At 46.4% G+C, this 23,380-nt stretch overlaps 1 protein-coding gene across 1 annotated transcript in view; it reads right to left on the bottom strand.

Moving 5' to 3' along the window:
* TUFM (Tu translation elongation factor, mitochondrial) overlaps nucleotides 1-23,380 on the bottom strand; it is a 136,301-nt gene that overhangs the window by 85,981 nt on the left and 26,940 nt on the right. The window contains exon 2 of the mRNA XM_086932375.1: nucleotides 21,398-21,444. Within this exon, the coding sequence (XP_086788501.1) occupies nucleotides 21,398-21,444 (47 nt within the window). The remainder of the gene's footprint in view (nucleotides 1-21,397; nucleotides 21,445-23,380) is intronic.

The raw sequence follows: 23,380 nt of genomic DNA on the forward strand, positions 1-23,380 counted from the left end.
GGCTTACTCGTCCACTACCCGCCGCTGGCTACTCGGATGGCGCGCCGGCCGGCCTGAAGTGCACTGCCTCCTCCCCGCATTTCAGATACGTGGGGCTGGCTGCGGCGCGGTACCACCGTGGCGCCTTTTGGACTGTGGGGGCCCGAATGTGCTTCTCCGCCACGCAGTGGGACGAAGACACTACTGGGTAGTAACGTGGGGGTGCTGGTGACGCCATTCCCTCTCTATTGGACTCGGGGCGGGTGGCCCTGGCATTCGCTTCAGCGGCGACTGGAATGGGTGTCCCCCCTGTGAGTAGTGCTTACTAGGGTGAATTCACAGATGGCGTTGGAAGCGCGCACAGTGGATCGAGGGGAGTGGAGCGGATGCCCCCCATGCGCTGAGAGGATGGGCTGGAAACAAACTGCTACAGAGGGGGCCTGGTGTCATAATGGAGAGAACGCTTTGATGTGGGCATTTTGGTTGCGAGACTTTGTTCATGTGGCTCCTGCTCGGCCTTCGTGGAACAGGTTTTGTGGTGGGACCCTGCCCAGTTTTTCTTGGCAGCGTGGAAGAATGTTTGGGCAAAGTACAATTCCTTGTATGCTTTTAATTGCTTGCTTCTTCGACACCTGATTTCACGGATACACATTCCATTGGAGCGTTCACCGGCTATGTCTGATTGATTTCCTTCTCGCTTGCCCTTCCTGATGTCGAGCTTTGAGACTTCGAAATGGCTGCCCTGCTTCTTCTATACATGGCTCTTTGGAATACAGATGGTTAAAATGGCGGCGGATGCTCCTGACGATGCAGCTACTCGGAACATTGCAAGGCTTCCAATTCCTTTTGACTTGTTCTGCCCGATCACTGTGTTCGCTCTAACTGCCTTCTCCCGCTTATAACGTTTTGTGGTATGTTCCTGACTCGGTGACATCGAAGTATATGTATGCAAACGACGCTCGGCTCCTTGTTCTGGCGTGGGGAGGTTTCCATCTTACCTGGGGGGTTTGCGGGGCTGGGCTGTAACTGTGTTTTTGAATCTGCTTATGTCTCTGATATTCCACCATCCACTACGGCATTATTGCAGGAGTGAGGGGCAGCGGGGGGGGGCGGGTGCCTTTACTGGGGACCCCCCATGTTTTCTCTTCCCCTTTCGTGGGGTTTTTGTTCATTTCCTTCTCCTTTCTTTCTCTTACTTTGTGTGAATATTGTCTCTTTCTCTCCTCTTCGTCTCTTTCTTCCTATATTTCGGGTTTAGATACTGGGCGACAGGCACGCTGCTAGGGGGGTAGGCCGTAGCCGTATGCAGGGGTGCAGGGTAGGGGGATGGGGGTGGGGTATTATTGTTTCTTGATTCATTTTTTAGTTCTATGGCCTTATTTTTCATGTTTTATTTTGGTTTCTCTTTCCTTTCTTCTTTTATTCTTCTCCCTTTTCAGTGGGTCTGATTAGAGGTAATTCTCTGTGCGTTTTCCTAGTCCAGTAAAAGGGTTTATGTTTTTAATGCTCTATGTCGAGGCGGACAGGTACTGTTTGGGTGGGGATATGTAATGTTTGTCGAAAATCCTGATTTTACGTCCTGATACGAATATCCTGCCTATAATGGTCCTGCCGTGAATATCCTTTTTCAGGTGTAACCCTAGCATTGGCAAGGTCTAATTGTGCGGCATCAGATCCTGCTTTCTATTTATTTAAAAAAAAAAAAACCTTCAATAATCCTGTGACCATGTGCTACTAAACTCTCCCGAGTTACGCATAGATACTGTGAGGTGTACTTTAGCATTGATCCTGCTCTGTATTGTTTGATTGCACTACCTCTGTACTTTTGCTCAACCGTGACGGTTGGTAGCCTTTGAATGTAACTGTGAAATGCTAATAAAGGTTTACCAAAAAAAAAACAAAAAAAACGTACTAACCTTTTTGCTAAGATCTTGGTCTTAAAATAAATATGAAGTAAAGCTGATTTTTTATAAAATTGGTGCGGATCTCCTTTTAGAGTTGTGTGTCATTTATTGGTCATTGTGTGCAGAACAAATGTCTAACACACCTCTGTGTAAGGCCTAAGGCTGCTCGCCCACAATACCACAAACAGAGCACTTTGGGTTTGCATTGAGACCTGCACGTTTCTGGCAGAATCTCTGAACTCTGTGCACGGTACAACCACTTAATGGTATACCATTCACAGAGCCAGCTTCCTCCATACATACATATCTGCAGTAGATTTGCCCCTGTGATGTCTAAGTTGATTCTTAGATATTTCAAGTGAACAGGGAAGCCATTTTGAGTACATGTGCTGGACACTGGGGTTTATGAGTTCCCTAGCTACATGATGGATTCACTGAAACTAGAGAGGTTTGAAATCAATCATCTAGTATTAATACGCCCACACTGATTCCAGTGATGGATTTAATAATACAAGCAACCAGAGGGCACCTTAGAAGTGCCCCCAGAAAACCTACAGACTACATGTATACTGGCTGACTGATTTAGACTAGCCTGCCTCCATAGTCCGGTTTCTGCTCTCCTGCCGGTGAGAGCCGGTGCTCTATGAGGGCAGAAACAATGCCTGCTCCGGTAGGCATATGAAGGAAGGAGGCTTCAAAAGGCCTCTGCCGCCTTTGATATACGACCCAAGGCTTCCCCAGACAGGTAAAATGCCACCCACTGCCCGGGTCCATTTGGCATCAGGACAGGCGGGAAAATTATCAAGTCAGGAGGAATGTCCCTTATCAGGCTAGTACCACCCCTAAGGGGGGCTACCTGAAGTAAACACGACTTTTAGAATTCCACCATCTTAGTTTTGGTGGAATTAGGCTCTCTGGGTCAGGGTTAAGCCCACTTCCTACAGGAAGTGGTCACAGAGATGGGTGTAGATAGCCAAATGTTGAGTAGCCAATTGGCTACTACCTGTAATTCCCCGTAATGCCCCAAAAATTAGTATTTAGGTGGCACCCCTGCTACCAGGAAATTCGATTGGACAGATCAAGAAGAGAGGACAAAGAAGAGCTGCAAGACCTGAAGACTGCTGTGGACTTTCAGAACCAAACCCTGCCTGCACCACTTCTTGACAATCGTGAGCAGCGACGCATTCTAAGGCAGACCCGCTTCCAAGAAAAAGGAGACAGAGCATGAACGTTTCAAAATGCATGTTTGAAAACTATTCCTTAAAACAAAAAATACTCGCTTTTTAAAAAAAAGTTAATAATAAATTAAGCCAACTGACAAATACATATAATAAATTAGGCTAAGGGTTAGCCTCGACTTTGGAGTACATTACAATTACATCTTAAATGTGTAGGATTGTAGCGGAAGAAAAAAAAGAGAAAAAAAAGAGGAAAAAAAGGAAAAAAGCAGAAAGAAAAAAAGAAAAAAGATGAGAAAAGAAAAAAAATGTGAGTGCATAGCCAGCTGGATACTTATAGCGTATCTAATCAGCAATGACAATACACAAATATCAGATAAGACCCACACTGCTTAGCCGTCAGATCAAGCAGATTGGTTTGCAGTAATGAGGTTGACATTGGCATGTGCACGCCAACTGAATCTAGCCAAAATAAGATCATATTTTTTGATCGATCGAGCCACCCTTCATTTAGCCAGTGTTTGTTCCAATAATTGCATAATTGCCCACCACTAAGCTATGCTAGGAGGTGATGGAGAAATCCAAGCTCCGACAATGCAGAGCCTGGCTGGAACAATGATTATAGATAGCATTTGTTTTACCAGAGATCGGCTTCCGCTCTATAGCCTAGCATAATCTCCTTATATGTGAACTGTGTGTTGTGTTAAGTGTACAATCTAGAAAGCTGGCGCACAACTGCTCAGAACTCCATCAGGTTAGGACTAGTAGCATACAGATGTAAAATACCAGCCACCATACAACCACACTAGGAGAACCAGGTCTTATCCTCCCTGCAGATCCCAGTCCACCTTGTAATTCCATCAGGAGTGTAGTGAGTGTAGTATAACATACTTTTTTTATTGTTGAAATTTTAAATTAAAGGAATGTACAGAACCCTCCACAGTCTCTAAAGCGGCAAGAACTTCAGAAGGTAATATTTCGTCAGACAGAGCCTTACTCCATGACTGTTGTTGACCATATACTGGCAAAAACCATGGTAGACAGTGCTAATTAATGACTTCTTAGGTGGCTATGCAGACAAGTGAGTAAATCACCCGGAAGGACCACCCCAACCACCCTGGAGGAGGCATCCCATTCGCCCACAAATCCAACCTCCACTTAAGCACCCACACCGACGGGCCCACAAACCTGATGGAACACCTTCACTGCAAGATACAGATCAACCCTACCACCACCCTCCGAGGCACCCTCACTTATAGACCACCAGGACCCCGCGCACCTTGCTCCGATTCAATCACCAACATCACCACCTCCACCGACTACACCTTGCTGGGAGAACTCTACTTCCACCATGACAACCTCCAAGACCCCAACTCCACCTTCCTTCTGGACACCCCCTCAACCTCAGACTCAAACCGGTCGTACCAGAACCCACACACTCAGCAGGACACATCCTTGACCCAATCTTCACAGCAGGAAACTCCACCACCTTCAAAACACACCTCCGAACTCCCGCAGACAGACCATCACTGCATCCACTTCACCTTCAAAACAACCACCACCCGCAAACCTCCACTTTGGCTCCTGCGCAGGAACTGGAACAAGATTCCCAACGACCAGCTCATCACCTCCCTCAGCAGCTCCACTCCAACCGCCACAGACAATGATTCAACCACTAAAGCCCGTACCCTGCACAATTGGATCACCAACAGCGCCAACACCATCTCCCCCTCCAGAAAATTACTAATACACATGCCAAGAAATCCCGCTGGTTCTCCACCGAACTCCGAGAATCCAGACAAACCTGCAGACGCATCAAAAAGATATGGAGAAGCACCAAAACAACAGTTAACCGCAACAACTTCAAAGCAGCCACCACCGCCCACCACAAGCTCATCAGAAAGACCAGGAAGAAAGCTCTCCAGGACAGAATCTCCACCCACACACACAACTGCAAGGAACTCTTCAACATTATCAAAGAGTTCCTCAACCAAACAGTGTGACTACCGACATCCCCCTCCCAGGACCTCTGCGATAAACTCTGCTCCTTTTTACACCACAAAATTAAGACCATCTACAACAACTTCTACAACAACCATCACGCAGAACCAACACCCCCCCACCCTACACTTGACTCACCACTGAAGACACCATGAAGACAACCCACTTCGGGCCCCCACCACATCTACCACAGAGCGGCCAACATCATCGTCCCCGAGCTACAATGAACCATCAACCGCTCCTTCAAGAAGGACTCCTTCCCAGACTGGAAACATGCTGAGATCAACTCGCTGTTGAAAAAAACATAGGTGGATCCCGCCGACCTCAAAAACTTCAGACCCATCTCCTTACTTCAGTACCCGGCGAAAGTCATAAAAAAAAGCTGTCAACAGCCAGCTCGCCGCTTCATTGAAGAAAACAAAATCCTCAACACCTCCCAATCCGGCTTCAGGAAAAACCCAAGGACCAAAAGCATCCTCCTCGCCCCAACCAACAGACAACATCTGCTGCCTCCTCGACTGAGGGGATACTGTGGTCCTCATCCTCCTGGACCTCACCGCAGGCTTCGACACAGTCTCTCACCACACCCTAGCCTACAGACTCCACAATGCAGCAGACCACCTGCATAGTTCCCCAAGGATCCTCCATCAGTCCCACTCTGTTCAACATCTACTTGGCCCAGCTCGGACCCATCATCAGACCCCATGGACTCAACATTGTATCCAACTCAGACGACACCCAACTCGTCCTCTCCCTATCCAATGAACCCTCTGTCTCTAAACACAACTTTCAAGAAGGAATGGAAGGGGTCGACAGGTAGATGAAGAACAGCTGCCTACAACTCAACACGGACAAAACCGAAGTACTAATCATGAGCCCACACCCTGGCGCCTGGAACAACTCCTGGTGGCCGTTGTTATCAGGGAGCCACCCTCCCCCACAGACCATGCACATAACCTCAGAATAATCCTGGACTCCGAACTCAAAATGGACCGCCAAGTCAACGGTGTCTCAGCCTCCTGTTTCCACACCCTTCGACTCCTACGAAAGACCTTCAATTGGTTACAGGAAAACCATCACCCAAGCCCTCATCAGCAGCAGACTAGACTACAGCAACGCTCTCGACGCCGGAATCAATAAGAACCTCACCCGCAAACTCCAGAACGCCTCCGCCAGACTAGTCCTCAACCTACCTCGTTGCTGCCACACCACCCAACACCTTGCTACGGTGACTTGCATAAGGAAGACCAGAACAGGAGGTCGCTCTTTCACCTTCCTTGCGGCCAAGGCATGGAAAACCCTCCCACTCGACCTCACACAGACGCCAACACTCTCCAAGTTCATGAAGGACCTCAAAACCGGTCTCTTCGATGGATCAACATGAACTTCAAGGATCTTCACATCATGCCCCCCAACCCCTTTCGAATAAGTAGTTGCGCTTTAACAAACCTATGATTGTTTGATAGATCGGAGCTTGTGACAATCATTATGAGCTTATAGCCAATCATGAAAACATCCCTAGTCTGCAATGATTTAAAGAGGAAATGGTGGGAGAGATCACAGGTGACCTGCAGCCCAGCAAATGTATGGAACCTGTTTAAATCGTAAAGATGCCCTAAGTGCTCTACCCCGTAAGTAGGTCCAGGCTTTGTCAATTAGATCATGGAATATAGCAGGAAGCCTTGGCGTTGTCCCATAAAGGTGTATAAGGTGCATAAGGGGTAGAGAATATGTAGCAATAATCTCTATATAAAAAAATATATACTATCAGTTCCTAGCACAAAGCAATAACAGAAAATAGTCTGGATGGCCAACTGCCAAAAGATTGCAGAGACACCCAGCAAAAGCAAAACAAAAATAATGCTTAAACTCAGAGAGTTGAAGCGGTCCCCCCTCCCCCCAATCGCCCTCCTCCCCTGACTATAAGGTAATTTAATAAGCTATATTGCATGCCTAGCTCGCCTATAGCCCCAAATAAAACTGAAGATGACACCTAACTGTTTAAAAAAAGAATTTGGGACCAGTGAGGGAATTGCCATAATAAAAATAAGAATTTGGGCAGTACATTAATTTTAATATTATTACATTGGCTGATGCCAATGGGTAACTTATTTCAGCATTTTAGTTTCTATATGACAGATTGTAAGAGAGGCTCATAGTTTAACCTGACACGTTGTGCACTTGTGAGGCCAGCTGGATATCCAAATATGTGGCTGAAGAGCGCACCACAGGTATTGGAACTTTTGGCCTGAGGTTACGAAGGATTTGAGTTTTACCTATGTTAAGCTTGTAGCCAGAGAATGTACCAAATCTATTAGCTTCATCTATAATAAAATGGAGAGCGGCTGATGGATTAGAAGAGTAGGTCGCCACATAATCAGTATATTCAGTAATTTTAGGTTTGCAGCCGCCAGAGGGAATACTTCGAATATAATCATTCAAATGCAGGGAACGAAGATATGACTCCATATAAAGAGCAAATAGTAAAGGAGATAGCGGACATCCCTGCCGGGTGCCGCAATAGATCCAGAAAGGTATAGAAGATGCCCCCGCATAAGCCAATCAAGCACTAGAACTGCTATATACAAAGCAGATCAAAATCTCTGCAAAAAGCGCATTCCTCAACCTGAAACTACTCAACAAAATAAAACCCTACATCCCGCCCAAGGACCTCAAGCGAGCTACTCCCAGCACTAGTGCAGTCCAGACTAGACTAGACTACGGTAATGCAGCCCTCACAGGTACAGCTAAATGCCACTTAGCTCCCCTCAGAACAACACTATGCAGCAGCCAGAATGATCACAGGAGCAAAGAAATATGATCACATATCACCCGCACTCAAAGAGCTAAAATGTCTCCCAGTCGAAATGCGTGCCAATTTCAGTTCTGCTTGCCTAACGCACAAAGCCCTGCACACTGGGAAACCTGCCTACCTGTCCTCTTAAGAAGGCCGGCCAGACAAGGACCCTCAGGAGCTCCAATACACTTCTCCTCATCCCGCCGAAAACCCGTAAAAAAGAAACCGCAACCCACTGCCCAAAATCTGAAATTCCATCCCAGTCCACATCCAGTCCACATCAGAACTACCCCATCCTTTCCAAATTTTAATGCATCTCAAAGACCTCTTTCTCAATTGGCCGCCCCTGTATCGATGGCTGCCGATGGAGCACACTAGCCGGAATCGGACAGATGCCAGATTCTCTGCCATCAAGACATCTACCTCCGCCAAGCTACCGGGCACCTCCTCGCCCCCACACCCCTAAAGGGGGCTGGCTTGAGCCAACGTGCACACCGCTATGTCTCCATCAGACTTCCTTGCTTTAATGCGGTACAGCATACCCATACTTACGAAGCGCCATGATCCATTATACCATTGTGTATACTACCACTCTACTATGTGATTTCCTCAAGACTATTGCGTTTGTGATTTCCTTGATACAAATGTTGTAAAGAGCTCCGATACCCTCGGGTCTGGCCAGCGCTATATAATACTCTTAAATAAATAAATAAATAAATAAATGTACCCATTTAAAGAAGCAATCACAAATGCCAAAAGCAGCCATTGTTGCTCAGAGACCCTCCCACACAATGCAATCAAACGGTTTCAAGCCTCTAACAGTATAATTCCCATATTCAAACCAGATTTCGCTGCCACATTAAAAGCTGTGACATTAACTTGGCAAGTAATGTCCTACCTGAGAATAAAGCCAGGCTGCTGATGCGCCACAATACCTGACATAAGAGGAGCAAGAAGGACTGCAAGAATCTTTGTGAATACTTTTGTAGATGTTAATAAGAGATATGGGGCAAGATGAGCCTCGTTCTTCTGGTGGCTCACCTTTCTTTAAAAAAATGACTATATTGATCATGTTCCAAGAACTAGGCACCTCTCCGCTAGCTGTGATATAGTAAAGGACTTTAAGCAAAAGAGATAAGCAGTTATCCTGAAAAGTTTTGTAAAATTCTAACAGGATTACATCATCACCCGCCACCTTGCCAGAAGGTAGCATAGACAAAGCTACCTGGACAGCAGACACATGTATCTCACAAAGAGTAGGTAAACTGCATTCCTGAAGGTTTTACCAAGCCCTGTCATGTCAAACATTTGAGGCTGACTATAAAGACACTGTTAGAAATCACAAAATTACTTCGCAATAGCCTGTGGATGGGTATTTACCATACAATCATCTCCTTTAACACCTTGGCTGCTGTGACTTTTCCCCTCCTGTGCTGAACTTGTTTGAATACTATAGTTTCATGACGAGCTCAGCTCGTCATAAGCACAGCTCAACCGTGCCTCATGACGAGCTGAGCTCGTCATGAGCATCGAAAGGGTTAATAGAGCGAATAAGGCTCTTAGAATTCTGATAAAAACTGCTCACCATACTGATAATGAAGGTCCCGATTGCAACTGAAACTAGCTGCAGCCTGCTCTTTCTATGCCCTCCACAAGATTGACAGATAGTCCATCAGAGAAAGATATAGTATTTATTGAACAAACACCCCAAAATACAATTTCACAGGCATGTATATATTCTAATTTAGTAATTAACTAACAGAGTGAATGTGCATTCATTTGACATCTATTTTTGCAGAGAAGAAACTGCTGTGTAATGCCCCTAATAAAAGCCTTCATTGCATCCCAGACAACCGGCGGGGAGGCAGTGCCAATGACGATTTGCACAAACTCAAACAGGGTTTTTTACATAAATTGGAGATACTCTGAATTGGGATTAAAAGAAAATTGATGCAGCTGATTTCTTGCCGCCTGTAGAATGGCAGAATAGTAATACAGGGCTGTGATCAGAACTAACTTTGGGAAACACTCCCATACCTGCTGCTTGTAGTAAACTACAACTAACGAAAACCATGTCTTTCCTAGAGTAGTGTCAATGCGGACCTGAATATTAGGTATATCCTGGCTCAGATGGGTATAGACCACTCCATACATCACTCAACAGTGTAGGCGAGCAAGTTCAAGAATAGAAGCCCTGGTTTACACCATTCGAGGAGAGGCCTGGTGATTGGTGGAATCAATACTATATTCCAGGACACAATTAAAATTAGCCATATCCAAGAGTTTGCCAGACTATTACAGTAACTCAAGAGATAACCAGTACAGATTGTCAGGCTCATCTACATTTGGCCCATAAACTGTGCAATACACATATTGCGTGCCATTCAATAATAGCTGAGCAATCGACCATCACCTCTGGGATCCACAGCGGTTTTTAATCTCTTCCGTTATAGAGTTCAATTAGCCAGAATAACTTACTCCCCCTCCCCCCTGAACAGAAATAAACTGGGATGTACTAGCAACTACATTGTATTTAACAGTAATCGATCTGTATAGGCTAAATGCTTCTCAGCTAAAGATACTAAGTGAGGCTTATACATTTTGATCTCTTCTCTGACTAGTTGTTGTTTGCTAGATATATTTAGGCCAGAAACGTTCCAGCACATACATTTGAATGCACCAATTAAAACAAAAATAAATCGGCTCGAATAAAAACAGCCCACATCGAAGGAAACTCCCCCCGCTTCACAGTCTGAAAAAATAAAGTATTAGATCATATAGCAGTGATTGACCATTTTGACTTCTTTTATCCTCCACCAGACCCCGCCCACCTTCCAGCAATCGAACTCCCACCCCAAACTCTGGCAAAGGGACTCCTCCCTGTGCCAAGGCTGTCAATGGACTAGACAACCCAGAGAGCCCCCCCCCCCCATATGCTCTCCACAACCACCTGCCACAGACTGCACCCCGAAGTAAGAAAGTAAAAGTAAAAGCAAGCAATGGGGAAGAGGCCAATAATCAAACAAGCATTGGAAATGCAATAGGTCTCGCATTAGGAAAGTTTGAGCAATTGGTATTGTAAATGACACTTTTTTTATTTATGTGTTGCTTTTGAAAATAGCAAAAGTAATAGCTTTGTCAGTTACAATGTCAATAGTGTTAACTTTTGCAAATGTGACACCTATAGCATTTGTAATGCAATGTGTGTTGTGTTTACGTGACTTAGATGTATTGATATTGCAAATAACAATGGCTTTTAATTTTGTAAATAATTAATACTTAAATAAAATGTATTGTAATTTATAAATGGCAATAGCTTAAACGTTTGTAATTTAATTTTGTGAAGATTATGTTCAGTGTATTTTATTGTGACGAAAATCCAAGAACATTGCATTTGCACCTGGTGGTGTATGTGGTGGTGGATGTGGTGGTGGATGTGGTGGTGGTGGATGCGGTGGAAGTGGTGGTGGATGTGGTGGTGGTGGTGGATGTGGTGGTGGTGGTGGATGTGGTGGTGGATGTGGTGGTGGATGTGGTGGTGGTGGATGTGGTGGTGGTGGATGTGGTGGTGGTGGATGTGGCGGTGGATTTCATGATGGATGTGGTGGTGGATGTGATGGTGGTGGTGGATGTGGTGGTGGATGTGATGGTGGATGTGATGGTGGATGTGATGGTGGTGGTGGTGGTGGATGCGGTGGTGGATGCGGTGGTGGATGCGGTGGTGGATGGGGTGGTGGTTGAAGTGGTGGTGGGTGTGGTGGTGGTGGTGCATGCGGTGGTGGTGGATGCGGTGGTGGTGGATGTGGTGGTGGTGGTGGATGTGGCGGTGGATGTCACAGTGGATGTGGAGGATGTGGAGGTGATGGTGGAGATGATGGTGGATGTGGTGGACAGTGCACACAGTCAGAGCAGCGTGCACCAAAAACAAACACAGCCCATAAAAAACCGAAACAGCATGTATCAAATGCAGAGACGGTTCACACAGAACATGAGCACCGTGCACCTAAAGAACACACAGCCTATGCACAACTGAAGCAGCATGCATTAATAGTTCCGACAGTACACATAACACGAGCAGTGTGCATCAAAGTACACAGGGATTAAGCAGCATGCAGCCAAACCAGCATTTCCCAAACAGTGGGTTGTGTGACCCACAGGTGGATCGTGCGCCAGTTTAGTCGAGTTGAAAAAGTCCCAGCATATGCAAGCAATTAGCTTTTCGATATTGCTATTTAATAATAAATGTAGCAGTATTAGAAAAAATGACATGCCTACTGTTAAAAGTAATAGTGCTACCAAGATAGTCGGCAGCCTGTGTAGTCCACTTTCTAGACCAATTGTTAAGAGAGACGTTGACAGCCGTATGACCCGCCCATTCCAGGAGACATTTAACTGACTGAGGTGAAGACCAATCATGAAAGGCCACATCTATTGAATGGACCGCCCCTCCAAAAAACAAGAGTAAGCTGCGGTATTGATCGGAAAATAGTGTACAGGAAGCGTACACGTCTTTGCCTGCACCTATCCAGACAGTACAGCGTTGCATCTTTCTAAGTTTACTAGAAAGATTGGCGGGACGTGCAACACTCTCCGTGAATTCCTCCGATGAACAGCAAGCACAAAAAAGCACTTTGAGCCTCCCAACGGCTCTGATACCTGATAGAAATTATTTCCAATTACTCTTTTTCATAAAGTGCAAACACACACCCTTAAAAGCTCAGAACGCGTTCCATGCGTCCAAAGATTATGTATTCAAATAGAGCTACCATGCACTCTCTCTGGAAGTGAATTTGTACAGCTTTGTGTACCATAGCTTATGTGCAAAAACGCGCTGCCAGCGCGAAGGAAACTGCAGAAGAAAAAAGCTCTTCCACGCGCATACACCATGGCAAGTTTTCTACTGCTCACTTAAGGATCTTTTTGTTTCTAAGCGCGGAACTGCTCTTGTGGAGAAACGAGTATGCTGAAAAATGAAGGGTGGAAAAGCGTTTCCGTGCACCGTCAATTATTTCAAGTTGCGTCCGAGAAAAGCCTGCCCCTGGTGTGCTCCGGAAGTGTTTTGTAGTCTCTTTGGTGACGCTACCAGTGGATGTAATTTACCTTGACAGCAGAGAGGTGACCAATGGACGGAGGGAAGAGAGAGAAGGGGAGGGTTGAGGAGAAATGCGACACGGCGGGCAGGGGAGGGCAGCGCGAAGGAAACTGCAGAAGAAAAAAGCTCTTCCACGCGCATACACCATGGCAAGTTTTCTATTGCTCACTTAAGGATCTTTTTGTTTCTAAGCGCGGAACTGCTCTTGTGGAGAAACGAGTATGCTGAAAAATGAAGGGTGGAAAAGCGTTTCCGTGCACCGTCAATTATTTCAAGTTGCGTCTGAAAAAAGCCTGCCCCTGGTGTGCTCCGGAAGTGTTTTGTAGTCTCTTTGGTGACGCTACCAGTGTACTCACCGTATCCTCCACCAGAAAATCCGCTCATAGTCTAACTCTCTCCATCACACCATCCCAAGTCTTTCCAGGCAGAGCCACCATCACTATTTACAATAACGGGATTGTCCTATCACAATCGACAGACAGGAACTGGAACTGCTAGACAACATGTTCCCCACTTTCAAAGAAAACCTCTCCAATTCACGGACAAACACTCACATCTCCCCCAGTCACACCAATCATGACCTCACAGCTACATACGCTTCAATCAGGGACATACCTACCACCCCTGACCTCCCATCCCCTACCCACAACCCCACTATCGCAATTCAGCACTCACTCACAGACACAGATCGCTCCCCCTCTTACACCGCTCTCTCCCCCGCCCCTTCTACCAACGCGCGGACCTCCACACATACCTTCAACTCTCCTATCACACATACAGCGGGCATTAACACCCCGCTCTCCGCTGACAGCACAGCTCCCACCCATAACACACCTAACGTAGTCCAGCACCAGAATAACACGCACTCCACACATACCTTCAACTCTCCTATCACACACAGCGGGCATTAACACCCCGCTCGCCGCTGACAGCACAGCTCCCACCCATAACACACCTAACGTAGTCCAGCACCAGAATAACACGCACTCCGACAATTCCCCCCATTTATCCCCCCCATTCTCAGTCCTCATTACCCTCCAACCAACTTCGCAGAACATACCCACTCTCTTAATTTAACTCTTCCCCCCCCCCCTCAACAGGACCATCTCCAACCCCACTTCCCCTCCTACTCTCAGCCCCCATTACCCTCCCTACACCCCCACCACGGCTATCAGTCTCCCAGCCTACACCTTGACCCCCCCGCCTACCACCAATGCCCTCACCCATAACACCAACCTCCTCCCTACCTCATCCACACCCCTACCGCCCAAAACCTCTTGCCCACCTGACTCCATCCCTCACACCAACACAACGCAGACCTGCTCAAACACCAGCCCTCTCTCCCACATGCACACGAATTCCCTGGTCAGCCATTCACCCTTGACGGTCACCCCCACCCCCATCACCTGCCCTTCGATGGAATACATCACGGCCACCCTCACTCAGATCAAAGAAGAGATACACGCCATCAAAAAACTACTCTCCACACACCCCATACACCCCCCACCCACCTCCACCTCCCCTCCCAACTTGTCCCCTACTCCGCCGGCTGACTCCCACCCTAATCACGCCCCACACCAGGCGTCAATCCCGGCTCATAGGCACAGCAACTGCCCTCGTCCCCCGCATCGCCCCCGCAACCCCTCACACATCATCACATCCCCGCCCAACTTGTCCCCCACCCCTCCGACTAACTCTCGCGCTCAGCTATCCCACCCCAATCCGACCTCAATCCCAGTTCTTAATCGCAACAACCGCCCTCGCCGCACCCACAATTCTTCTTCTGACCGCGACACACTCACCCTTCTCCGCTCCTATGACCCAGCCCCCGAACTTCACTCAACCACACCACACCGCAACATTCCCACGATACACCCAAATCCCCTTAGACCACCCACACTAAACAGCAGATCCTCTATCCCCAATAACCTTAGAAAAATCCCTCTCTCCCTAGAACCATCTAACACCCTCTACACACCCCGTCTCAAATGCACTCTTCTCAACTGCAGATCGGCCACAAAACATTCCGCCGCCATTGCTGAACTACTCTTATCGCAGGACCTTGACCTAATCATCCGGACTGAAACGTGGCTAACTGAATCTTCGACACCCATAATGGACATTCTGGTTCCTCCCAACTATCACATTATCAGGCTCGACAGAAAAGGCCAAATAGGTGGTGGAATCGCATGCATCTACAGGGACAACCTCTCTGTTCAGAAAGTCAATTCCACATCCCTACCATCCCCAACATCCTGGGAATACATCTGCCTCGACATCATTAGTGAGGGCAAACCGATATGCTCTCTTCACAGCATTTACCACCCACCCAGGGACAATCTCACCTTTTCCCAACAAATCATGGATATGATCTCAACCAATTCCGGACGGCAGCTCACCCAAATATACCTTGGTGACTTCAACCTCCACTGGAATGACCGCAACGACGCGGTGGTAAATAGTCTTAAAAATTTCCTCGTTGCCCTTAACCTCACCCAAATATGCAACAGCCCAACCCACGAGAAAGGCTCTACCCTCGACATGATCATCTCCAAAGAGGAATCTATCCAACTCGAATCCATCCAACCCTGTGACTGGTCAGATCATTATATTATCACATTCTTTATCAATGAAAAAGTCAAAGTCATCCCGGCTCAACTCCCAAAGTCTGGAAAAGAGACTTGAAAAAACTCAAACCAGGCTCTTTGCCCCCTAACAGTTGCAATCTCCTACTCCCACCTACAGGCGCCACGGACGTCCAAAGTCTGAGTGACCACTATATCAACGCTATGACCTCTATAATTAATGAGGTCGCACCTATGCAGCTAAAAAGAGTCTCTACTAAAATCTCCAAACCATGGTACGACGGGAGTCTCAACGAGGACAGACGAGACATGCGAAAGGCAGAACGGACCTGGAGATCAGCCCCCTCCGCAATGCACCTAAAAGATCTGAAGAAAAAGAGAAACGCCTACTTCAGGAAAATAAAACGCTCAAAATCGGACTTCTTCAGCCTCCAACTCGACCAAGCAAAAAACCGCCCGAGAAAACTGTTTGAGCTAATCAAGTCACAATCAAAGGAGCAACCACAACCACTAAACACTGGGCGTGAGGCACCCTCCTGTGAAGACTTCGCTGCTTTCTTTATCCAAAAAAACGACAAAATAAAAAGCGATCTCCTCATTGACGCAAGCCTCTACTCCAAACCCCAATGCCTAGCACCCACTGAACCAAAAAACAATGCTACATGGTCAACCTTCGGCATATACTCGGAAGAAGAAATTGGCAAACTGCTCAGCACCCTGAAACCATCCAATCACCTCACGGACCCCCTCCCTGCCTCCGCAGTAAAAGACTTTACCCCTTTTCTTCTCCCTCTCTGGACTAAAATTATCAACAGCTCTCTCCAACAAGGCAGCATACCTGACTCCCTCAAAGTTGGCCAGGTCACACCTCTGCTAAAGAAACCTACAGCCGACCCCTCGGATCTCAACAATTACCGTCCCATCACCAATATCCCCACTCTCGCCAAACTGCTGGAAAAATGCGCACAACTACAATTGTCTAAACACATTGAGCAATTCGATCTCCTCAACCCTCACCAGTCAGGCTTCCGAGCAGGACACAGCACAGAAACTGCTATGACTCACATAATTGACGACGCACTTCAAATGCTAGACCAAAACGACACCTGCCTCCTCATCCTTCTTGATCTCTCCTCAGCATTCGACACCGTTAAACATGAGAATCTACTAGAACTACTAAACACAAGAATGGGCTTATCTGGAACTGTCCTCAAGTGGTTCACTTCCTTTCTTCACAACAGGTCGCAAAAATTCAAGAGCAACAACCTGATGTCCTCGCCAATACCTGTAACGCTAGGCGTCCCCCAAGGATCTTCTCTATCCCCAACTTTGTTCAACCTAGTCATGGAACCTCTCACCACCTTGCTACAAGCATCCAATGTACACTTTCACATGTACGCTGATGACACCCAACTTTACCTCAAGTTACAATCACCCAATGACATCCTGCTCCTGAACTCAACGATCAGTTGCACCCAATCCTGGCTTGCCGATAATCACCTCAAACTCAATGCCCTGAAAACAGAGTTCCTTCTGATCTCACCTCCAGCGAAGATATCCACCACTCAACATTGGCTTAAACTCCTAACCGCACTCAATGTCCAACCCACCATCGTGGACTCAGCAAAATCTTTAGGCATAACACTCGACACTAATCTCAACATGCAGCAACATATCAGCAAGGCAACAAAGGGAGCGAACTTCCAGATCAATACTCTGAGGAAACTTAAACCCTACCTCCCAGCCAAAGACTTCCAAACTGCAGTACAAGCACTAGTCATCCCACGAATTGAATACGGCAGCACCGCCCTCTGCGGACTCCACCTAACTACAACGGCACCACTAAAAGCTTCTCTAAATGCTGCAGCGAGACTCATCACTGGGTCAAAAAAGTACTCCCACATTACCCCTGACTTGAAATCCCTGAACTGGCTGCCTTTTGAAGCCAGAATACATCTGAAAATCGCCTGCATGACACACAAGGCGGTACACCTAAACTCACCCGGCTACCTCGCTCAGAAGTTGACAATCTCTGGGGGAAGTAGAAACACGAGAGGCACAAACAATCTCCTGCTGAAACCTCGAAGATTCCGGAAGGAAAAAACATACAAGCGCTCCTTCTCAGGAATGGCGCCTAGGATCTGGAACTCACGCCCTCCCGAAACCAGGCTTATCTCCTCCACTACACTCTTTAAAAAAGAAGTAAAAGCTATCCTCATGGCTAAATACACTTGAGCTACTATCTCGAACCCTATTAACACCCTGCACCGATCTGTATTACATGTTTGACCCTTGACTTATTTGTAGGAGTTGTTTTATCATTCACATGATTGGCTTTGTCACTTAGTTGTACTATTTATACTGTGATTTATTGATTTACTTGTTTGAATATGCTCCCCCATGCACCCTTCTATGTAAAGCTTGATTTACCTGTTTGACTTTGCTCCCTCATGTACCCGTCTATGTAAAGCGCTCTGATATCTGTGAAGATCTTGTTTGCGCTATATAAAACTTTTTAAATAAAAAATAAATAAAATGTAATTTACCTTGACAGCAGAGAGGTGACCAATGGACGGAGGGAAGAGAGAGAAGGGGAGGGTTGAGGAGAAATGCGACACGGCGGGCAGGGGAGGGGGCGGAGCGGGGAGAGGTGCGACACGGCAGGCAGGGGAGGAGAGTAGGAGGAGGAGGGGGGAGGAGAGTAGGAGGAGGAGGGGGGAGGAGAGTAGGGGAGGCACGGCCTAGCGGCCGTGCAATCAAGAAGTTAGGGGGCGGAGCTGGGGGAGGCTGTGACACAGAGAGTAGGCAAGGCAGGCGGCTGGGGGCATGTGCACGCGCTTTTAAGCTCAATGCGCATGCGCATTGAGCTTAAATTTCTCGTGCACTGCAAGGAATCGCCACGATTCCTTGCAAGTTGGTTCAAGAGTGGATAAGCCCCCATAGTCTCGCAAGCTCGATGCGCATGCGCATCGACAGGCGAGACCTAAAAAGAAAGTGACTGATGAAACATCAAAACCCCCTCCATCCCATGTTGAAACAAAAGAAGATTATTGTATACATATCAGTATAAGAAACCAGAATCTATGTAGCTCCCCTTCAGATTGTGTATGATCTGTGCAGCATCCTGTTCTGTGAAGCATTATCGCATCCGACCATTTTAGATGATCTTGAACCTGGCTGGTTCTTGCAAGAAGACCTGAGCTCCGACAGTCTTTAGCGGATCAATGAGTTGACAAACTTTCCAGCGCCTGTCCATCGCAGATTTATAAAGATCTGAGCGGAGTGAAACGGCCATTGAATTGACCATCACAAGTGAGATGGGGCGCGCTTTAATAGAAATAGCATGTGTCTTAATAGAAAATTGCTTATGTAAATCAGGTTAGAGCGAGAGTTCACTGCCCTAGCGGAAATAGTTTTGTTGATCAAATTAATAGGAAGTCTATGCACCCTTCAGATATGAGAGTCCATGTACCAGTCTGCAAATTCGAGAAATGCTTCCCCAAACCGCTTTACCATGAATTGATGTGGGATTGTCACTGTCTTTCCCTTCTAGTATGCCAAAAACACGGAGGTTGTTTCGTCTTGGTCGATTTTCCAAGTCCTTAATTTTAGATTGCATTGAGTCCAAGTACAATCATGACTCTCAAATGACTTTTTGCCGCTGACCCCACATTGTACCTGTCAGAGACACGTTGCTGGAGTTCCACCATTCTGTAGAGAGGGCCCAAACTTTGCTAGTAACCTCAACAAAGATCACTGAATAGTTGCATTGGCTGCTTGGACTGGGCCATAATGTTTTTGTGCTTCTATTCGCTGAGCCTGCAGCAGCTGCAATATAGGAATCCACACAGAACCAAGATATTCTCTGGAGTGGAAGAAGGACTGAAGAAGGACTGCCTTGCTGCCCAGTGGAACTGGCAAGGAGAGGGTGCACCGAAGTGGACTGCACCAGCTAAATCTGGTGACCACCAAGGATAGAGACGGTGCCTGCTGTGTCCTGCTCGAGAAGAAGTAGTCTCCAGTGCCCAGACAAATCCAATAGACTCCAAGGGCCATGGAGCTGGCCTCCTGTTCACAACACAGGGACACCGCAGCTGAGAAGCCTGCTGAGGCAGGTAGGTAGCCCAGAATCTTCAAGCTGCCGCCATATGTCGCTGTGAAGCACCAGAGACCAGGACCTGATGCTTAAAGTTGCATCCAAACTCCCTGAGCCAGGTAGAATCATCGGAGCTCAGCTTGGTCGCCCTAAAGCAGTTATCACTCAGGGAAGGATTTGGCTGCAACCGCAATACCGGAGGACTAGTAGCCCAGTGGCAACTGGACTTCTGCTAACCCCAAGAGGACTTGGAGGGACGTCAACCCTGTAACCAGGGCCTCACCCCCTTCATGGACCAAGGAATAATCTCAGGAAGACCCCATCGACTGCACCATATCCTTGAGCATCTTCAGCATCCCTTGCATCAGCACTAATTCCATTGGAATGCACGACAAATGGAGATAAAGTGCTTGGAACTGCCTGGAGACTGCTTCACCTGTAGAGGTAACGGATTCCAAGGACCTTGCTGGTCCCCATGAATGGCAGAGTTTGTTGCCTTAAGTGACAGCATTACAACTAGCCTCCCATTTTGGTGAAAAAGTTTCAAGTATCAAATTTGTTGAATTTGCCAATGCTTGTTGGCGGTTGAATGAACTGCTTTGATGTAATATACTTTGTAAATTCTATATCTACGGAACACTCTGCTAATCTTTTCATTGTGGTTTCTGAAAATACATAAAAATAGTTTCTTTTTATAAATTGGCATCTGATTTCTTTGCTGTCGTGTCGATTTCTTCTTTAATTGCTTTGGTGCCGTTTAAATACTTTACACTTTTTCCTTTGTGCAAGCCTTGCTGCTCAGAGCCACAGCTACCGAGAGTTGAGCTGAAGGTTTGACAAATGAAACTTAATGGTTCTAAAGGGGTTGGTAAGTGTATTTATTATAAGGGGAGAACGCACAATCATAAAGTACTTTACACGCCATTTCCTCACAAACAGCATTCAATCTTGATATTTTAATTCGTGATTTTATTGTGATTGTGTAAAGAAAAACAAAATGTAATACATGGAGGCTCAGAATATCCCTCTCTTGGTGACCCTTCCATCCTTGAAGAAATCTGAATAGAATGATAGTATGTACATTAGTCATATTTAACAAACATTTCTGCTTCTCACTCTCATGGGGTTCTTCTGGTGACTAGGCACTTGGCTAATTTATGTATTTGTTCATAGCAGATATGTGGTTTGTTTGCAGTTTAGGGAAGGAGTACTAGGTTAAGGGCAGAACCAATGGTGCTTCTAGATTAAATACTTTTGGAGACGTCTTAGGAGAAGGGGATGGGCATTGTTATTTTCTGTTTGGAATCAATATATTATCTGAAATCTGCAAAGAGACTGTGTTCCAGAAGGATTAAAATGCCTTTGAAAGTTGATTCTGTTGATATGTACTGTGGTGCGTTTGTGGAGCACATTAAAAGAGATTGCATATAATTTGAGCTTCGTTGTCTTTAATAAAATCTTGATTTCCTTTACACTAATGCTTAGAAAATCGCAATTCTTTGCAGTGCCCACCAAGAGGAAGAGGTGGGGGGAGTCTGTATCAGTCCTCCTGTCAGACCCATGTGCTCCTGCAAAATATACACAAGGTTCACAGGAGATCTTTGAAGAGGGCTGCCTCCATGTCATGTCCCTCCTTTCCCTTTGAGATGGTGTACTAAACCAACCATCCCCAAACCAATGAATGCTCAGCCCTGCATCCTTCACCAGCATAAAGACAAAACACACCAAAGTACAAAACGAGGCATCAATGGCAACAAAGACTCACCGCCTGGAGGCTGCTATGCAGAAAGTTGGAAGCTGGCCTTCCTAAAACTGAAAGAAAAGACAACAATCACAAATGAGATTAACTCAAGAAATCGGCACATTAAGTTGACAGGAAGGTGGGCACTTAGAGAGAATCTAAGGATCAACGAAAGAGGACTCTGGCAATGAGGGATATTATCCAGACTTTGGTAGGTGCACAAACATTTAAGATTTCCCAGAATAGTCCCAGGTTTTGGAACTCTATCTCGGCGTCCAGACACATTTCTAGAAATGTAATACACATCCCTGTTTTGAGAGACCGATTCAGTACAATTAACATTCTGAGCTTGCCCGTAATTTCGTCAGTTTCTCTCCCTCTCTCATGTAACCATACTGTGGTGTGCATGTGTCACATAAATCACACACCAAGAAACTGTCGTATGTTTATTAAGTAGAATACCAACGCCCATTAAGAGCAGGCAGGAACCTTCTGGATATGCTGCTGTCCAGACCGATAATCCAGTTGGAATGTCGGACAGAGAGCAGCAGCAACCAAGGCAACAGAAGACAACATAAAATTGAATATAAAGACACAGGTTTACAACATGTAGAGAGCTCGTGCACAACATATATATATGTGCACAACATGTACAACAGCCCCATTACCACATCTTCCTTTCCTAATAGAAAACAGAAGGAAAAAACTTAATACAACCTAAGAAATAAAAATCTACAAATAACCTACAAATGCATAAGCAATATACATGGCAAGAGAAACCAAAATAAAAGTCAATATAATTTGTTATCTTTGTACTTTACAGGCAATATGATATTCCTCCTAGTATCATTACATGTGGAAAGTGAAACAGCTGAATCAAAACAAGCATTAACAAGCACTAGCGTTGCCAATAGGTTTCGCATTTGGAAAGTTGGAGCTATTGGTTTTGTAAATGACATTTTATATTTATATATCGTTATTAGCATTGTCAATAACAATATATAAATATAAAATGTCATTTACAAACCCAATAGCTCCAACTTTCCAAATGCGAAACCTATTGGCAACGCCAGTGCTTGTTTCTCGCAGGCAGGCACGCACCATGTTTGGTATAACTTTTCACAGTCTAGTTGTCTGGAATGAGCCGCCTCGGGGCACGGCATCTGCTCGCGCTGCCACCAGGCTCCTCTTCCCGCCAAAGCTTCTGACACTCCTGTGCTAATGACTGGGGCTTCGCGCGCGCCCGCAAAGAACGTGCCCTCGCCCTTTCCTAGGGATGCCTAATGAGCATGGGATTCGGCAGGAAACTCGGGCACAGCGTTCTACAGTGACCGATCCGCTTCCCAACATGCACAGGTGCCGCCTGCATCGGTGCCCGGACACTAGTGGTTCCTAATCCTGGTTCGGATCCAGCCAGGTCTGTGAGTTTCCGGTGTGTGACTGTGACTTCTCGTTGCACTCATTCTTGGCTCCCCCTGCTCATGAACGTGACAAACCATGGAAAGCAGAGTGAAGAACACTTCCTCAGCACAACTCGGGGTAGCCTTTTGTGATGGGTTCCATAACAAATTCTGTGTGAAAAGGAAACAGGATAAACAAATTCTGTTCCAGCGCACTCGTGTCCCTGATTGAGCAGCCATAGCTACGAACAAGTTGTTGTTTTTCCTGTTGCAGAGCAGTATGTATCCGTTCGGAGGGGTTGGCCCGGCGCCCAAACGCTGTTATGCAATCCAGCCGCGAACACGAACAAAAGCAATATTTATGTTCCAAGAGGCGCAGAGTGTTGTCTGGGATAGATGTAACTCAGCGATAGCAATTAGAGAATGAATGCATTAGCAAGTTATGAGCTGGCACAGAGGGCCAAAAAGCAAGTTATGTTTTAAAGCTAAAGGGTAGCAAACGGCCAGCTGATTTTCCTATTTGAATTTCTTTTTAGCATTTTACATTTCTCTGTGCCGCTTGCAACGTCAGGACAGAATGTGTGTTTACAGTCTGTAGCGCAACTCG

Source organism: Lissotriton vulgaris, chromosome 7 (assembly GCF_964263255.1).
Source record: "Lissotriton vulgaris chromosome 7, aLisVul1.2, whole genome shotgun sequence".
Taxonomy (NCBI): domain Eukaryota; kingdom Metazoa; phylum Chordata; class Amphibia; order Caudata; family Salamandridae; genus Lissotriton; species Lissotriton vulgaris.